Source organism: Diaphorina citri, unplaced genomic scaffold (assembly GCF_000475195.1).
Source record: "Diaphorina citri unplaced genomic scaffold, Diaci psyllid genome assembly version 1.1 scaffold338, whole genome shotgun sequence".
In the NCBI taxonomy this organism is placed as follows: Eukaryota; Metazoa; Arthropoda; class Insecta; order Hemiptera; family Psyllidae; genus Diaphorina; species Diaphorina citri.
In genome coordinates, this window is record NW_007377773.1 from 26,527 (window position 1) to 40,441 (window position 13,915).

At 38.8% G+C, this 13,915-nt stretch overlaps 2 protein-coding genes and 1 long non-coding RNA gene across 4 annotated transcripts; 2 read left to right on the forward strand and 1 right to left on the reverse strand.

Annotated features, from left to right (window-relative positions):
• Positions 1-7,679: 7,679 nt before the first annotated feature.
• LOC103507727 (methyltransferase-like protein 23) lies at positions 7,680-9,016 on the reverse strand. Its single transcript, XM_026822525.1, has 2 exons — positions 8,809-9,016; positions 7,680-8,278 (listed from the first exon to the last, which is right to left on the reverse strand). Exons 1-2 carry the CDS (start codon positions 8,938-8,940, stop codon positions 7,694-7,696), a joined length of 717 nt encoding a protein of 238 aa, XP_026678326.1. The 5' UTR covers positions 8,941-9,016; the 3' UTR covers positions 7,680-7,693.
• A 198-nt stretch (positions 9,017-9,214) lies between these two features.
• Positions 9,215-10,503, forward strand: LOC113466824. Of its 2 annotated transcripts, none has more exons than XR_003391106.1 (2): positions 9,215-9,509; positions 10,350-10,503. It is a non-coding gene; the product is annotated as an uncharacterized LOC113466824 (long non-coding RNA). The 2 variants fall into 2 exon arrangements; XR_003391107.1 differs by lacking the exon at positions 10,350-10,503 and adding an exon at positions 10,251-10,288.
• Positions 10,504-10,939: 436 nt separating this feature from the next.
• Positions 10,940-13,023, forward strand: LOC103507728 (tRNA (cytosine-5-)-methyltransferase-like; the record flags this gene model as incomplete). The annotated part of the gene is made up of 3 exons (XM_026822517.1): positions 10,940-11,166; positions 11,809-12,118; positions 12,784-13,023. Coding segments are annotated over 3 exons (777 nt in total), but the record flags the coding sequence as incomplete, so codon positions are not given.
• Between the last annotated feature and the right edge of the window lie 892 nt (positions 13,024-13,915).

Here is a 13,915-nt window from a genome sequence, read left to right on the forward strand (position 1 = left end):
AGCTTTTCCTGTCGTCCCCGCACACAAAATCAATACACTAACATACATCGGTTAGTTCCGAAATGTCCCACTTGGCAGCGCCACTTATTCTAGAAAAGGGAAATTTCCCCGCGCTCTGTTATTTTCCCCCGCGTTGGTATTTTCATGTACAAGAGTACAACGGTTTTCTAATACGGTGCGGGTAAGAGGGAGGGATATTTTTCGTCCCTCTTAACGAAGTGGCACGAGAGGGAGGAAAAAGGAGGGGAAATTTTTCGTGTCTTTCGTTTTTTTTCCCCCCTTTCGACGTTCTCTGAACATTTTGTTTTGGATCTCTCGCATAAATAACGCCGTTCACTAGCGTTTTTCCGTCAGAGTAATAAGGTATGTTCGAGGTTTCACATGTGAAAAGCGACTACTTTTGCTCTTTTTTCTTCGCTCTCTTGAATTCTATCATTTCTTCTATCTAAAAAAAAAATCTTTAAATTTTTCTCTACGTTTTCGAAAACCCTTTTCTCTCGAAAAGTTCGACGAAATCTTCAATATTTTCTTCTTTTCGACTGTTCTTTTTTTCAACTCTTCGGTTGCGAACTTCCCGTAAATTGGTTTTGGGGCGAAACATTTCGATCGTTTTTTTCGAAATTCTCTGCTTTGGCGATCCGACGTTTTGAGCAGACCCCGGACTTTGGTAAGTGATTTTTTTATTTTATTTATTTATTATTTTTTTAATATACCTACCTACCTATTTACTTTCGATTTTCCAAGTGGTTTCTAGAGATCTCTGAAATTCAAATTTCTGCATGTTTGTGAACGTCCCATTCTACTTAGATTGGATTGTAGGTACTTGTGAAAAACAAACAACTATGTAGGTACTTAAAACTTTTATTTTTAGGTAACTACTATGGCTTCTGAAAATACTCAAAGCAAGTAATACCTAAGTAGGAACTCGATCACAATACAATTCTAGGTAATTCACCTAAACGACATTTCTGCCACCCATAGAACTCTTGGTATACGAGAAGTAAATAATAAGTTCCATTCCTCGGCTGGGATGTGGGATCGAACCCACTGCCTTCTATTTAACAGGAGAGCGCCCTGATTTTTCGATATATTATGCCTCTTTTACATTGTTTCTAGTTTCTAATCGACTCGGTCGGCTGTAGTATAGAATAGACGCACCTTGACACTTTAACTTAGCCCCACCACTCACTATCAGGTATAGACCTGATCAGGTCCGTCTGTCAGGTCTACCTGATACCTGATGAGCACACACACTATCAGGTAGACCTGACAGGCGGTCCTGATCAAGTGTACCTGTCAGGTCTACCTGATAGTGAGTATAACTAAATACGACTTAGGTAGGTACTGAGCTACATATACATACATGACTTTTTCATCAGACTTTCCCTCATCCTGTTCCTGTACCTATGTCAAAATTTTTTCTAAAACATCGCAAATTTTGACAGCTCTCTCTAGTCTCTCTCTCTCTCTCTTCCGTCTTTCTCTCTCTATCTCCCTCTCTCTTTTCTTCCTATCTGTCCCTCTTCATTTCCCTCTCTCTCACTCTCTCTCCTCTCTCTCTCTCTTCTGTCTTTCTCTCTCTCTATCTCCCTCTCTCTCTCTCTTCCTCCTCTCTTTCTCCTCCTCCTCCTCTCTCTCTCTTCCGTCTTTCTCTATCTTCCTTTCTCCCTATCTATCCCTCTTCATTTCCCTCTCTCTCTCACTCTCTCTATCTCTCTCCTCCTCTCTCTTTCTCCTCTCTCTCTCTCTATCTCTCTTTCTGATGGAAAGGGGAAAAATCTCAACTTTGCTTTTGGTGGACGACATCACAGTTCTGATGTTACCCGTATCCTATTTGTTGGGAAATGTCCAACAATTCTCTCCAACTTTATCATCAAGCCTTTTACCTACTTTTCCATTTCGATATTTCCCGAACTAAAAGTGAAAAGCATTGTCAGTACAGTAGTGTCCGACTTGAAGGATTGCATGCAAGAAGACCCCTGACCTTACCTAGGTAAGTATTTCTTTTCAGTCGGTACCTACCTTTCTACCTTCCTAACTTACCTACCTATTTCTTGCTAGTCGGCAGGTACCTACCTAAGTAGAGTCCCCAGGGTAATCAAACTTCTTGTGTTCTTTCTTTTCGTTTAGATTATATCTACCTAGTCGCCTTGTTTACCTACCTTTTTTTCCTCTAACAATTCTTCAATAAAAGAAAGTAAAGAAGAAGGAGGAGAAGAAGAGGTAGGTAGAAGCGTAGAAAAAGAAGAAGAAGAAGGAGGAGGAGATGAAGAAGAGGAAGAAACTAGGTTGCCTTGGGTGTTCAACGTCAGATTTCCAATTCCAGTAATGATTCCAGGAATTCATGATGTAGGTAGGTACAGCATAAAGTTAGGTATAGCTTTAAGCTGCACCTATACCTACTTAGCTATCGTATTACGTACATATACCTACCTACCTATCTAAAATAAAATAAGCTGTTCTGCTAAAACAGCTGGGAAAGCTAGTTTTAAGGACGTCGATCGACGACGGGGTAAATTTATGTTGTCGAGGCAATGTGAACCGTTTTGTCGACATCGATCGACGGCCGGTCAACTGTGCTTGGACATAGACACATCTTTAGAAGTAACATCAGTTCCCTTAGAATCTTTAGATCAAAACTCTTCAAAAAGTTATACCTACCCAGTCTTACATCAGGAAATGGGTTCAGAAATCAAGCTCCCAAGTGTTTCGACTTTTCTGTACTAACACATCTGCACTGTATTCTCTATTACCCCTCATTTACCCCTACACTTCTACCACCCCTCTCCACACACCCACCCACCCACCTACCCCACCTGTTTTACGAGCCACCCATCTGGTGCAAATCGTAAATAATATAACACTAGAAAGTAGAGACTGGAGAGAAAAAGAATAAAAATTTGGCTTGTGAACATCACACGACTTTCTATTACAGTATGGAATGTCCACGCTCAACGTTCCATAATTCCATATGTAATACTTATTTACTTAGTACATAGGCATAGGTAGAAAGGAATTTTGAATTATTTTAAGCATAGGTACTCAAATGCTTGTCACTTGTCAAAAAAACGGTTTATAATAATAACACCTAGGTAAATTTTATGACTTGACTTGGACTCGAACCAACAACCTTCACATCCAAAGTACAACGCGTTAACTACTACACCACTAAGGTTGCGCGTGGTTAGTATCCGAATAGGCGACCATTTGGAAAATTGCCGCGCTTCTCATCAGACTGTCTGATTTTAGCACAAGAAAGGACATTAGGTAGGTATAGGTACATAGTTAGTCACCTAATATGTTAAAGTACCTCTAGATATGTTTCTCTCTCGGAAAATTTCTCACAAAGGAAAAAAAAAAATAATATTGTTACGTATACGTGGGCGTGATCGGGTTCGTAAAAGATTAGGACTAGTAAAAACACTCGCGAATTCGTTTAATTGAATCTAGATGGCAATTCGGATACCAGCATTGTGGACGGGATTTAACTTTTTGAGAATATAGTCTTTAGCCGAGCCGTAGATTACACACCCATAATCAAAGATAGGCAACACATAAGATTTATAGAAATTAAAATCTAGAGTACAACAAGTTTATTTATTTCACAAAAGAGTACACAGTCACTAGGTATAAACGCTATTACAAGGTACAATCTCTTATCACAAGTTCGATCACTTATCTATCACGGTTAACACTAACTTTCACTTAGGTACTTTAATGTCACTTATCGCGGTAGGTACTAAACACTTGGATATCGCACTGGAAAACTCACTGACTATCACTGTACTAATCGCTTACTATATCGCTTACTAGATCGCTTAAACAAGACTGACTTATCGCTTACTATCACGGGTTTATCGCTCGCACAAATCCAACACAAGACTAACTTATCGCTTTCGGTAAACATTGCATGGAACGCACGGTTTAGGAGTTATAAGCAAAAAACTGACAAAAGTGCGAAATTTCGGCCGTTTTCTGCAAGACTGACTTATCGCTTACTATCACGGGTTTATCGCTCGCACAAATCCAACACAAGACTAACTGACAGGTGGGTACCTACTCTCAATTTATAGCTCCCCGAGGGAGTGAGGAAGCACCTGGAATGTGCTAGAGAATTTCTCCTAAATTCCAGACAATCCTACGTCATTATCCTACGTCATTAATTCATTTCTAGAACGGACTATAAAATTCGACAATACTGTGATTATACCTGTCTATTTATGTACCTATACTACCTATACCTTAACTCTCATTCTGGAACTCACCCGCTCTATCCTAGTACAGGGGTTATCAACCCGCGGGCCGAGAAGTACCTTTCTACATAGCATCTGGTACGCATAAACAAGGAAGTTGGAGAGCCCTGATTTCAAGATTCACAATTGTAACTAGTTCTGTTTGAATTCTACCAGGTTGCGCTACCAGTATCATTTTTGATTTTACTTCTCGAGGCTTCACGTTTATAGTTCTTACATTATACATACATAGCTAAATACTCTCTAGACGCGTTCTGTAACATTATCCCCTCCTAAGAAAATTGTTCGTCCTCGAACGAACAATTAAGCAACAAACAAAAGTACAAAAGTAAGTAACTAACAAAAGTAAATAAAACAATGTCACCTTAGAATAAATTGGGTTCTAAATAAGGAGCTAACCTATCAAGATGTACAACCTTAAACTTGCCTTTAGATCCTTTCCGAATTCTATAAACTACATCATTAATTCTAGTTATTACATTATAAGGACCTTCCCAATTTTGTTGCAATTTTGGACTATGACCTTTACGTCGTTTAGGGTTATACAGCCATACAAGATCACCCACTTGAAAACCTACAGAATCAACTGATACATCTTTACATTCTTTACCGGTCTTCATTCTGTCTCTTGACGCTTTCGGTTTGTCTCTGAATCGGTCTTGAACGTCTTGCTTGTTCTCTTCCTTGGGTCGAAGCAGGTCTTGATTTGTCTCCTTCTTGTCTTGATCGGCAACTCCTTTGGATGTCTTTGCAGCTCGCACTACACGATGGTTCAACTCCGGTTCCTACTGTCGCCCCTCGTGTTCAATGCAGAGATTGCACCTTCTCCTCATGCTCTTCCTGATATTTCTGAAAGATGTTTCTGTCGTCATTATTCTACGTCATTAATTCATTTCTAGAACGGACTATAAAATTCGACAATACTGTGATTATACTTGTCTATCTATGTACCTATACTACCTATACCTTAACTCTCATTCTGGAACCCACCCGCTCTATCCTAGTACAGTGGTTCCGCACCTAAGGACCAGAGGAGATCATAGGGTAGATTGTTCCTTGAGGACCCCGACGGGTGTTCCTGAGGGATGAAAACGAGAACAAGTGATTAGATTAGAATAGAATATATATTGTGTATACTGCCGGAATGACTGAAAAGTTCCTTTTACTCTCATAGTATAAACAAGGTCTTATGTATAAATAGGTACAGAATAAAAAGCAAATTATAAATCAAGAACCTTGTTTCAATTTAAAAGAAGGAAAAAAATGTCACACAAAGGAAGACAGATAGAAAACAAGTGATTGGTGAGGTGGGCTTTATTTCTTTTGAAAAAGTTCGATAGAGGGGGTTTTTTCTAGTAGGGGTAAGTAGGGTACAAATTAGGCATGTTGGGTTAAAAATAAATAAGGATTGAGCCTAGTAAACGTTATGTCGCGGGTTCGATTTTCGCACGGAGTTAACTTTATCCTAAACAAATCAGGCTCGGTCTTAGAAAGGCTGGCTTCCTATCCCGTCCTCCTTCTCTCTTTGATTTGGGGACGATATAGGACGTCAGTAGTTACAATTTCCTCTATCAAACATCTAAAAAAAAGTGTTAATTTAAAGGTGTGTCCAAGCATAGTCGACAGTCGTCCATCGAGGTGAAACTATGTTGTCGAGGCAGTGTGGACGATTCAGTCAACATAATCGATCGACGGCCGGTCGACTATGTGTGGACACACCTTAAGAATGTGTGGACACGCCTTAAGAATGTGTGGACTGTGGACACACCTTAAGAATGTGTGGACACACCTTGAGAATGTGTGGACACACTTAAGAATGTGTGGACACGCCTTAAGACATAGGTACTCGTACAACATACCTGATAGATTCAGAATACCCACGTCACCGTCCGCACCTAAAGACCAGAGGAGATCATAGGGTAGATTGTTCCTTGAGGATCCCGACGGGTGTTCCTGAGGGATGAAAACGAGAACAAGTGATTAGATTTTAGAATAGAATATATATTGTGTATACTGCCGGATTGACTGAAAAGTTCCTTTTACTCTCATAGTATAAACAAGGTCTTATGTATAAATAGGTACAGAATAAATAGCAAATTATAAATCAAGAACCTTGTTTCACTTTAAAAGAAGGAAAAAAAATGTCACACAAAGGAAGACAGATAGAAAACAAGTGATTGGTGAGATGGGCTTTATTTCTTTTGAATAAGCTCGATAGAGGGAATTCAATGTGTAGGTATTTTACAAAACAAAGTAGGTACATGCTTGAACTACTAACAGTTACAATAAATTGATTGAAACATACTCACATTTGATTGGTTCAATTTAGACGGACTACTCAGATTGGTAACACTACGAAACGTTCGATTGGTTGACTGGGGAGACAAATGATCTTTGGGCAAATTCTTCACGATAGACTTGTCCGAAAGTTTTGTCCTGGCTATTGATGTTGAGGACATGGCAAAATTTTGTTTTCAAGCTAAAGTTTACCTATACCTACTTCGCTATTGATGTTGAGGACATGGCAAAATTTTGTTTTCAAGCTAAAGTTTACCTATACCTACTTATACATCCCCCCTATCCTGGAAATGTGTTACACCACTGGACGAAGTCATGGTGTTAAAATCAACAGTAAAAAAAGCGAAAAATCGTTTTTTCAATACCTCATAGGGTACAGGTTTCAATATAAAAATGGGTTATTTAATTATACAATATAAAATTACAAATAAAATAAACTCTAGGAAAAAGAATCCTACAGGGAAATATAAAATCTGTACAATGGACGGAAAGTTTGAAAGTTCTCTCAAAATAAGTGAAAGCTAATTTACACACTGGCTAGCTGAATGGCAGATGGGTATTCCATCTAAAATCTCTTGTGAGTTTTGTGAAAGCTCTTTTTTTGTAAACCAGCCTTAAGAGCACCAAATTTTGTGACATGATTATTATTATTACATTTTTTTTTCTTCTTCCTTTTTCATCATGGGGGAAATCAAAAAATTCAAGGCTTATATATCTATTGCACACTTTCTCTTTCACTCATACACTCACTTCCTTGTAATTTTCAGCAGATGCAGTGTATGGTCTTGCATCAAGTCCCTCTTTTTTGTAAACCAGCCTTAAGAGCACCAAATTTTGTGACATGATTATTATTATTAATTTTTTTTTCTTCTTCCTTTTTCATCATGGGGGAAATCAAAAAATTCAAGGCTTATATCTGTTGCATTAATCTATTGCACACTTTCTCTTTCACTCATACACTCACTTCCTTGTAATTTTCAGCAGATGCAGTGTATGGTCTTGCATCAAGTCCTGTAGCACCAAATTTTGTGACATGATTATTATTATTATTAATTTTTTTTTCTTCTTCCTTTTTCATCATGGGGGAAATCAAAAAATTCAAGGCTTATATCTATTGCACACTTTCTCTTTCACTCATACACTCACTTCCTTGTAATTTTCAGCAGATGCAGTGTATGGTCTTGCATCAAGTCCTGTACATTAATTCCACTCTGAAGTCCCAAACTACTCAGATCTACGTTTTCACATTTCAAGTTCCATTTGTTGAGCAAATATTCAATTGACCAGTCAGAACTACGCTCCTGATACACTGTCAAGAATTTGGCATTCACATTACGATCCAACAAGAAGCTAACGGTAACAATAATATCCTCAAACACATTTGGGTCGTAGAAACAATCAGAAGCTATGATGAGATCTATTGATCCCAGCTTGAATAGATTACTGAGGAACAACCCCCATGTGATACCTAGCACCCGCACACGGTTGTTGCCTAGCCCGTTAAGTTGACACGAGTGTTTGATATGCTGAATACTCTTAGGCAGAAGAGAACTCTCTGTGACGGTAACATGAGCACCACACTTGGCAGCAACTATACTGGGGAGGGCAGTTCCAGCTCCAAGCTCGAGAATGTGTTTGTTTGGAAGCTCAATACGATTCTCCCATAGAAACCAGGCTAGGATTGGAGAACTTGGCCATGTGTAGAAACTGTAGCTTGCTTGTAGTTGCTAAAAGAAATGAGAAATATGAAAATGAGGTTACTCTTTAAATCCCCAGTTAAAATTCTTTAAAAGACGTGAAGAATGTGTTTGTTCGGAAGCTCAATACGATTCTCCCATAGAAACCAGGCTAGGATCGGAGAACTTGGCCATGTGTAGAAACTGTAGCTTGCTTGTAGTTGCTAAAAGAAATAAGAAATATGAAAATGAGGTTACTCTTTAAATCCCCAGTTAAAATTCTTTAAAAGACGTGTTCTAAAATTATGGGTAAATTAAATAGAGGGTACTTGTGCAGAAGTCATGTCCGTGGAATATTGCTACCAAAGGAACTGACACAAATGAGCAGTGACCAGTGTTATTATAGGGTTAGGTTAAACGCAAGAAGGAGTTTTCACAATTAGAGCAGTGGTTAGTGCTATTAATGCTATTATAGGGTTAGGTTAAATACAAAAAGGAGCTTTTCTTTTCCACGGACGTGACTTCTGCATAATTACCGTAACTCACCTTTGGTATAAAGCCTACAATCCAATTCTACTAACCTCAGGTATTAGAATGTCCAAGTTATCAGGCAAGCCTCGGCCCACTGCATAGTTACTGGAAAACGTAAACTTCTTAATCTGCTCAGGATTAGCGGTTTCCGACATTGAATAGTTCAGTAGCTTATTCAGCATTTTCGAATTTACCACATCTCAGGCAAAAGCTGCTTTTCTAGCCTGGAATTTTTGGAAAAAAAAGTGCAAAAAATTGACTGAACACAGGTGTTTTTGAAGAAAATTTAAATTTTCGAGCCAAAAAAATGTAAACGAGCAAATTACAAGATGGCGTCTATTGATTACTAGCGCTACCTGACGAAAAGATTTTGTACTAAGGAGTGCATCGTATGAAAAGATCTTTGGCTTTCAGCGTTGAACTTGAAACCGCGAAATTTCAAAATTTTAAAAAGTTCCATGGACTGAAATTTTTGCCAGTTTTTTCACCAGTTTCTTATTTTTTGCTGTTTTTTGTGATCAGTGATTCGATAGGCCTTTAGACTGAGTGTCCTTTTGATTTTCCACATTCCCAAGTTTCCTTTTCTATTGCTACAATTAATCCGTTTGAATTTCTATTGTGCTCATCATAAACGGTCTGTAGAGGAAACTTTTCAAAGGTAATGTGCTATGAACTACACCTAGGAGCTAATGAAGGTCATTAAGAAGTGACTTTGCTCATTATTGTTTATATTCAAACTTCAGACCAACAGGTAATTAGAATTTTAAAATAGTAATTAAGAAATAGAATCAGCTACCGTATGTATGTACTTTAACCTTGCTTGCTAATCAGTGTGAATCTGCTGTTGAGTAGTGTGAAAATGAAGCACACATCTTTGTTGTGAAATCTGATAGTTAATAGTGTTTGCCTGATAATGTCAACTTCAAAAGAGTAATTATTTAACAAAAGTTACTCTATAATACCAGGCCGGAAATATTGATAAATTTAAGCAGAAAGTTGTTTGTCCATCTGAAAATAGGTATGTTAGGTAGTAGGTGTGTTATGGCCAATATGGCACTGCACAGGTTTGAATCCTGACTGATGAATATAATTTTGTTTTGTGAAATCAACCATGTAGGTAGTAGGTGTGTTATGGCCAATATGGCACTGCACAGGTTTGAATCCTGACTGATGAATATAATTTTGTTTTGTGAAATCAACCATAGGCCGGAAATATTGATAAATTTAAGCAGAAAGTTGTTTGTCCCTCTGAAAATAGGTAGTAGGTGTGTTATGGCCAATATGGCACTGCACAGGTTTGAATCCTGACTGATGAATATAATTTTGTTTTGTGAAATCAACCACTTAACCATACCTATAGATATTCAAAAGCTAGAATTCCATTTCCATTAGGTACCTAATCTTGTTAAATTTCTTATAAGCAATCATGTTGGTTTGGAACTTATGTTCACAAAGCTAGTCACTCATATTCATTTTTTTGATCTGATTTCAGGATTGAAACAATGTGTCTATCTATTTGAAACTAGAGGTTCAAACTAGTATCATCCAATCATGTTGGTCACTCATATTCATTTTTTTGATCTGATTTCAGGATTGAAACAATGTGTCTATCTATTTGAAACTAGAGGTTCAAACTAGTATCATCTTTATACAGATATTAAATCAAAACTATCACCATGTATCTAATATTGGCAGTAACATTGATCATTATCATGCTACTATACAACCTAAGTCAAACATGCCGTTATGTATTAAAATTCAATCAAAATACATAGGACCTTATTAAGGAGCGCGGTAGCGCTCCGCCCCGCCAAGTCAAGAAAGTTTGACCGCGCTACTAGAGATATTATATTTAGATTAGACTGTGGGGGTAAAGGGATTTTTCAGTTATATCTCAGGATAAACAAGGCATGTAATATTTTGTCGTGTCTTTCGCATCTCGCATCCCGCAATCAGGCAGGTCCATAGAAAAACAAGGCATGTCAATTGCCTGTATTGTATTCACTTTAAATAAATGAATTACAATTACAAATATCTCTCCTATAAATCAGGGTTATATGTAGAATTTTGTATTGAGTGTAATTGTCTAGACTATGTTACCTTTTCTAATGGGCTAATTCTTCAAATTTGCTCCACTTTTTAAGCACAAATTTACTTTATTTTACCTATTCCGTGGCCTAATTCTTCAAATTTTCTCCCTCAGAGGCAGAGAGGTTAAGCAACCACGCGTTCTCGTTGGAGGTAGTCACCGCTATCGATATCAACACAAGTGCCAACTCTGTATACAAACACAACTTCCCCCGTACCAATCTGCGGGGCCGCAATATTCAGTCTTTCAGCATAGAGGAGATTAATGCCATGAGTCCAGATGTCATTCTTATGAGTCCGCCTTGTCAGCCTTTCACGAGGTAAGTTCATTCCAGTGAAATAAACACAGTGGGTTCGATTCCCGGCCGAGGTGTTTTTTTTTTTAAAAAAAAAAAGATGTAGTGTTTCTACCGAACAACTATTTTAGACGCATGTGGTCTGTGTTGTAGCATGCCCATCCCGTAGTATGCCTCTCATCAGATGGGTGAGAAGAGACACAATACTTGCTATTCAGATCCTGGGTCAACACGAGACCACCAGAAAGCAGAAAGTAACTGGGACGATAAGACCTCCGTTGCTACTGTTCCCTTTGTCCAAACTCTTGGACTTTGTCCAAACTCTTGGACCTTGTCCAAACTCTTGGACTGTAACAATAGAGATCTTATCGTCTTGAAATCGAAGAGAGAAGGACAGGGTAGGAGACAGCCAGCTTTTCCAAGAACAAACCTTATCTGTTTTAGGATAAAATCCGCTAATTATATTAATATTGGACATCCAAAATAGATAAAATCCGCCCTGGGCGGGAACTGAACCTGCGATCTAGGCTTTAAGACAGTCGCAACGTTTAACAAATTTGTAAGACCTTGTTTAGACTGCGGGAGTAAAGTAAAGTCTCATTCTGGCAGGATAAATAAGGTATATTCCATTCTATTTTATTAAATTCTACTCTATCCTTTTTCCAGGACCGGACTTCAGAAAGACATCGCGGACGCACGCTGCACCGCCCTGTCCTACCTGATCGAGACCATCCCTGCTATCCCCTCCCTCCAGTGCCTCCTACTGGAGAACGTCAAAGGATTTGAAGGATCTCGGTCACGTGACCTAATCACCTCTATGTTAACCAGGGCCGGATTCCGATTCCAAGAATTCCTGCTGAGCCCCACCCAGTTTGGGGTGCCCAATTCCCGGACGCGGTATTATTTGATTGCCAAGAGATCGCCTGCGGCGCATTCGTCGGAGGCGAGTTTTTGTTTTGAGACTTCGAGTGAGCTGGTACGTATTCAATCGTTTGTTAATTGGTTTAGTTTTCTAGGAAATACTAGTAAAATCAGTATTCAAACTTAAAAAAAAAGGTTTCATAGAGGGAACTGTAACCGCGAAGGTCTTATCTGCTTTGGAGATTGCGGCGCGAACGACCTACTAGAAGGTTAAAAGCGCCTAATTAGGAAAAAAAAATATATTTTATGGAATCTAGAAAGGGCCGAAAATGGCCCTTTCTGGTAACTGTACCAACGGAGGTCTAATTGTCCCGAAATTGAAGAAAGGACATTATAGGAGAAAGCCAGCCGAGAAAGAACCTTATAAATATGTTTAGGGTAAAGCTTGTCCCGGGTGGGAATCGAACCCACTACCTAGCGTTTACAAAGTAGGCACCTTCCAACCTAAGGAGACTGTCAATTATTGTCTACTTTAAAAATTTCTTCTGCCAGCCTAGTTAGCTTGGTTGGTAGCGCGTTTGCCTTGTGAGCGCTAGTCCGCGGGTTCAATTCCCGCCCGGGGCGGATTTTATCCTGAACGGATAATGTTCTTTCTCGGAACGGCTGGCTTTCTCCTATCCTGTCTTCCTTCTCTCTTCGATTTCGTGACGATAAGACCTTAGCAGTTACGGTTCCCTCTATCAAACCTCTAAAGAAATGGAAATATCTTCTATATTACAGATGACAGAACTTCCCAAGCTCAAAGCCAACACTTGTAATCCGCTGCTCTCTCGCATGACACTACACGGTATTCTAGATTCTACTCATCCTAGTGGTGATCTGTATCGTAGATATCTTGTATCTGATAAGGATCTACTGAGGAGATTCCATGTATTCGATATTGTGAATGGAAAGGCGAGCAGTACGAATTGTTTTACCAAGGCGTACACCCACTATGCTGAAGGTAAGATAGACTATTAATGAATTTATCTATTTTAGACATCCTTTGTTTGCAAGCATCCATTGTTAAACATAACGTTTAAGGTCCCGGGTTCGATTCCCACGATTTACAAAAAAATTGATTTAAGTAATATTGCCAGCGCGATGGCAATATTACTGGCAACAAAAGAGTGATTTCATTTACATACTCCGCTTTATTGGCGTCAGCTCGCATGGCGTAGTGGTCACTGCGCTCGCATTCAGTACTGTAGATATCTTGTATCTGATAAGGATCTACTGAGGAGATTCCATGTATTTGATATTGTGAATAGAAAGGCGAGCAGTACGAATTGTTTTACCAAGGCGTACACCCACTATGCTGAAGGTAAGATAGACTTTATTTTTCGGTAAGAAAACTCCGTGGCCAAGTGGATATAACACTAGGCTTGCACTCCGGAGGTTCCGGGTTCGATTCCCGGAGGGGTCGGAGTTTTTTCGGCTGTGTGCTTGGAGTTTGGGGTGCACTCAGCCTCGTGAGGACAATCGAGTAGCTACTTTAATCGAGTACCGCATTACCAGAGTAAAAAGAAAAATTATAGACTTGTCGGAAATAGTAACGGAGGCTCTTAGTAATGCTGTGATATCCACAAAATTGTGAAGAAGCTCTCAGCTTTACCACAAATAAATCATAATTTAGATAGATTTAGATTTTTTACTTTGAGGATGGCATTTTTATTTTCATCATTATTGCATTCACAGGTACTGGATCCGTATTAAGTACCAACTAGGAGTTTGGTGGTGCCTGAAGAACAGAAAGAACCACTTGAGGAACCTGAGGAACTTTATTTAACAAAATTATATCAATACCTAAATGTAATGTAATGTAAATGCAGTTTCTTTGTGTTATTATGTCACAACTAGCCAGCCTAGTTAG

Excerpts from the sequence above, each read along its gene's own strand:
- LOC103507727 (XM_026822525.1), bottom strand. The coding sequence starts at position 8,940 with ATGCTGAATAAGCTACTGAACTATTCAATGTCGGAAACCGCTAATCCT. Across the intron at positions 8,279-8,808 it reads TGGACATTCTAATACCTGAG|CAACTACAAGCAAGCTACAG; the intron begins GTTAGTAGAATT and ends CATTTCTTTTAG.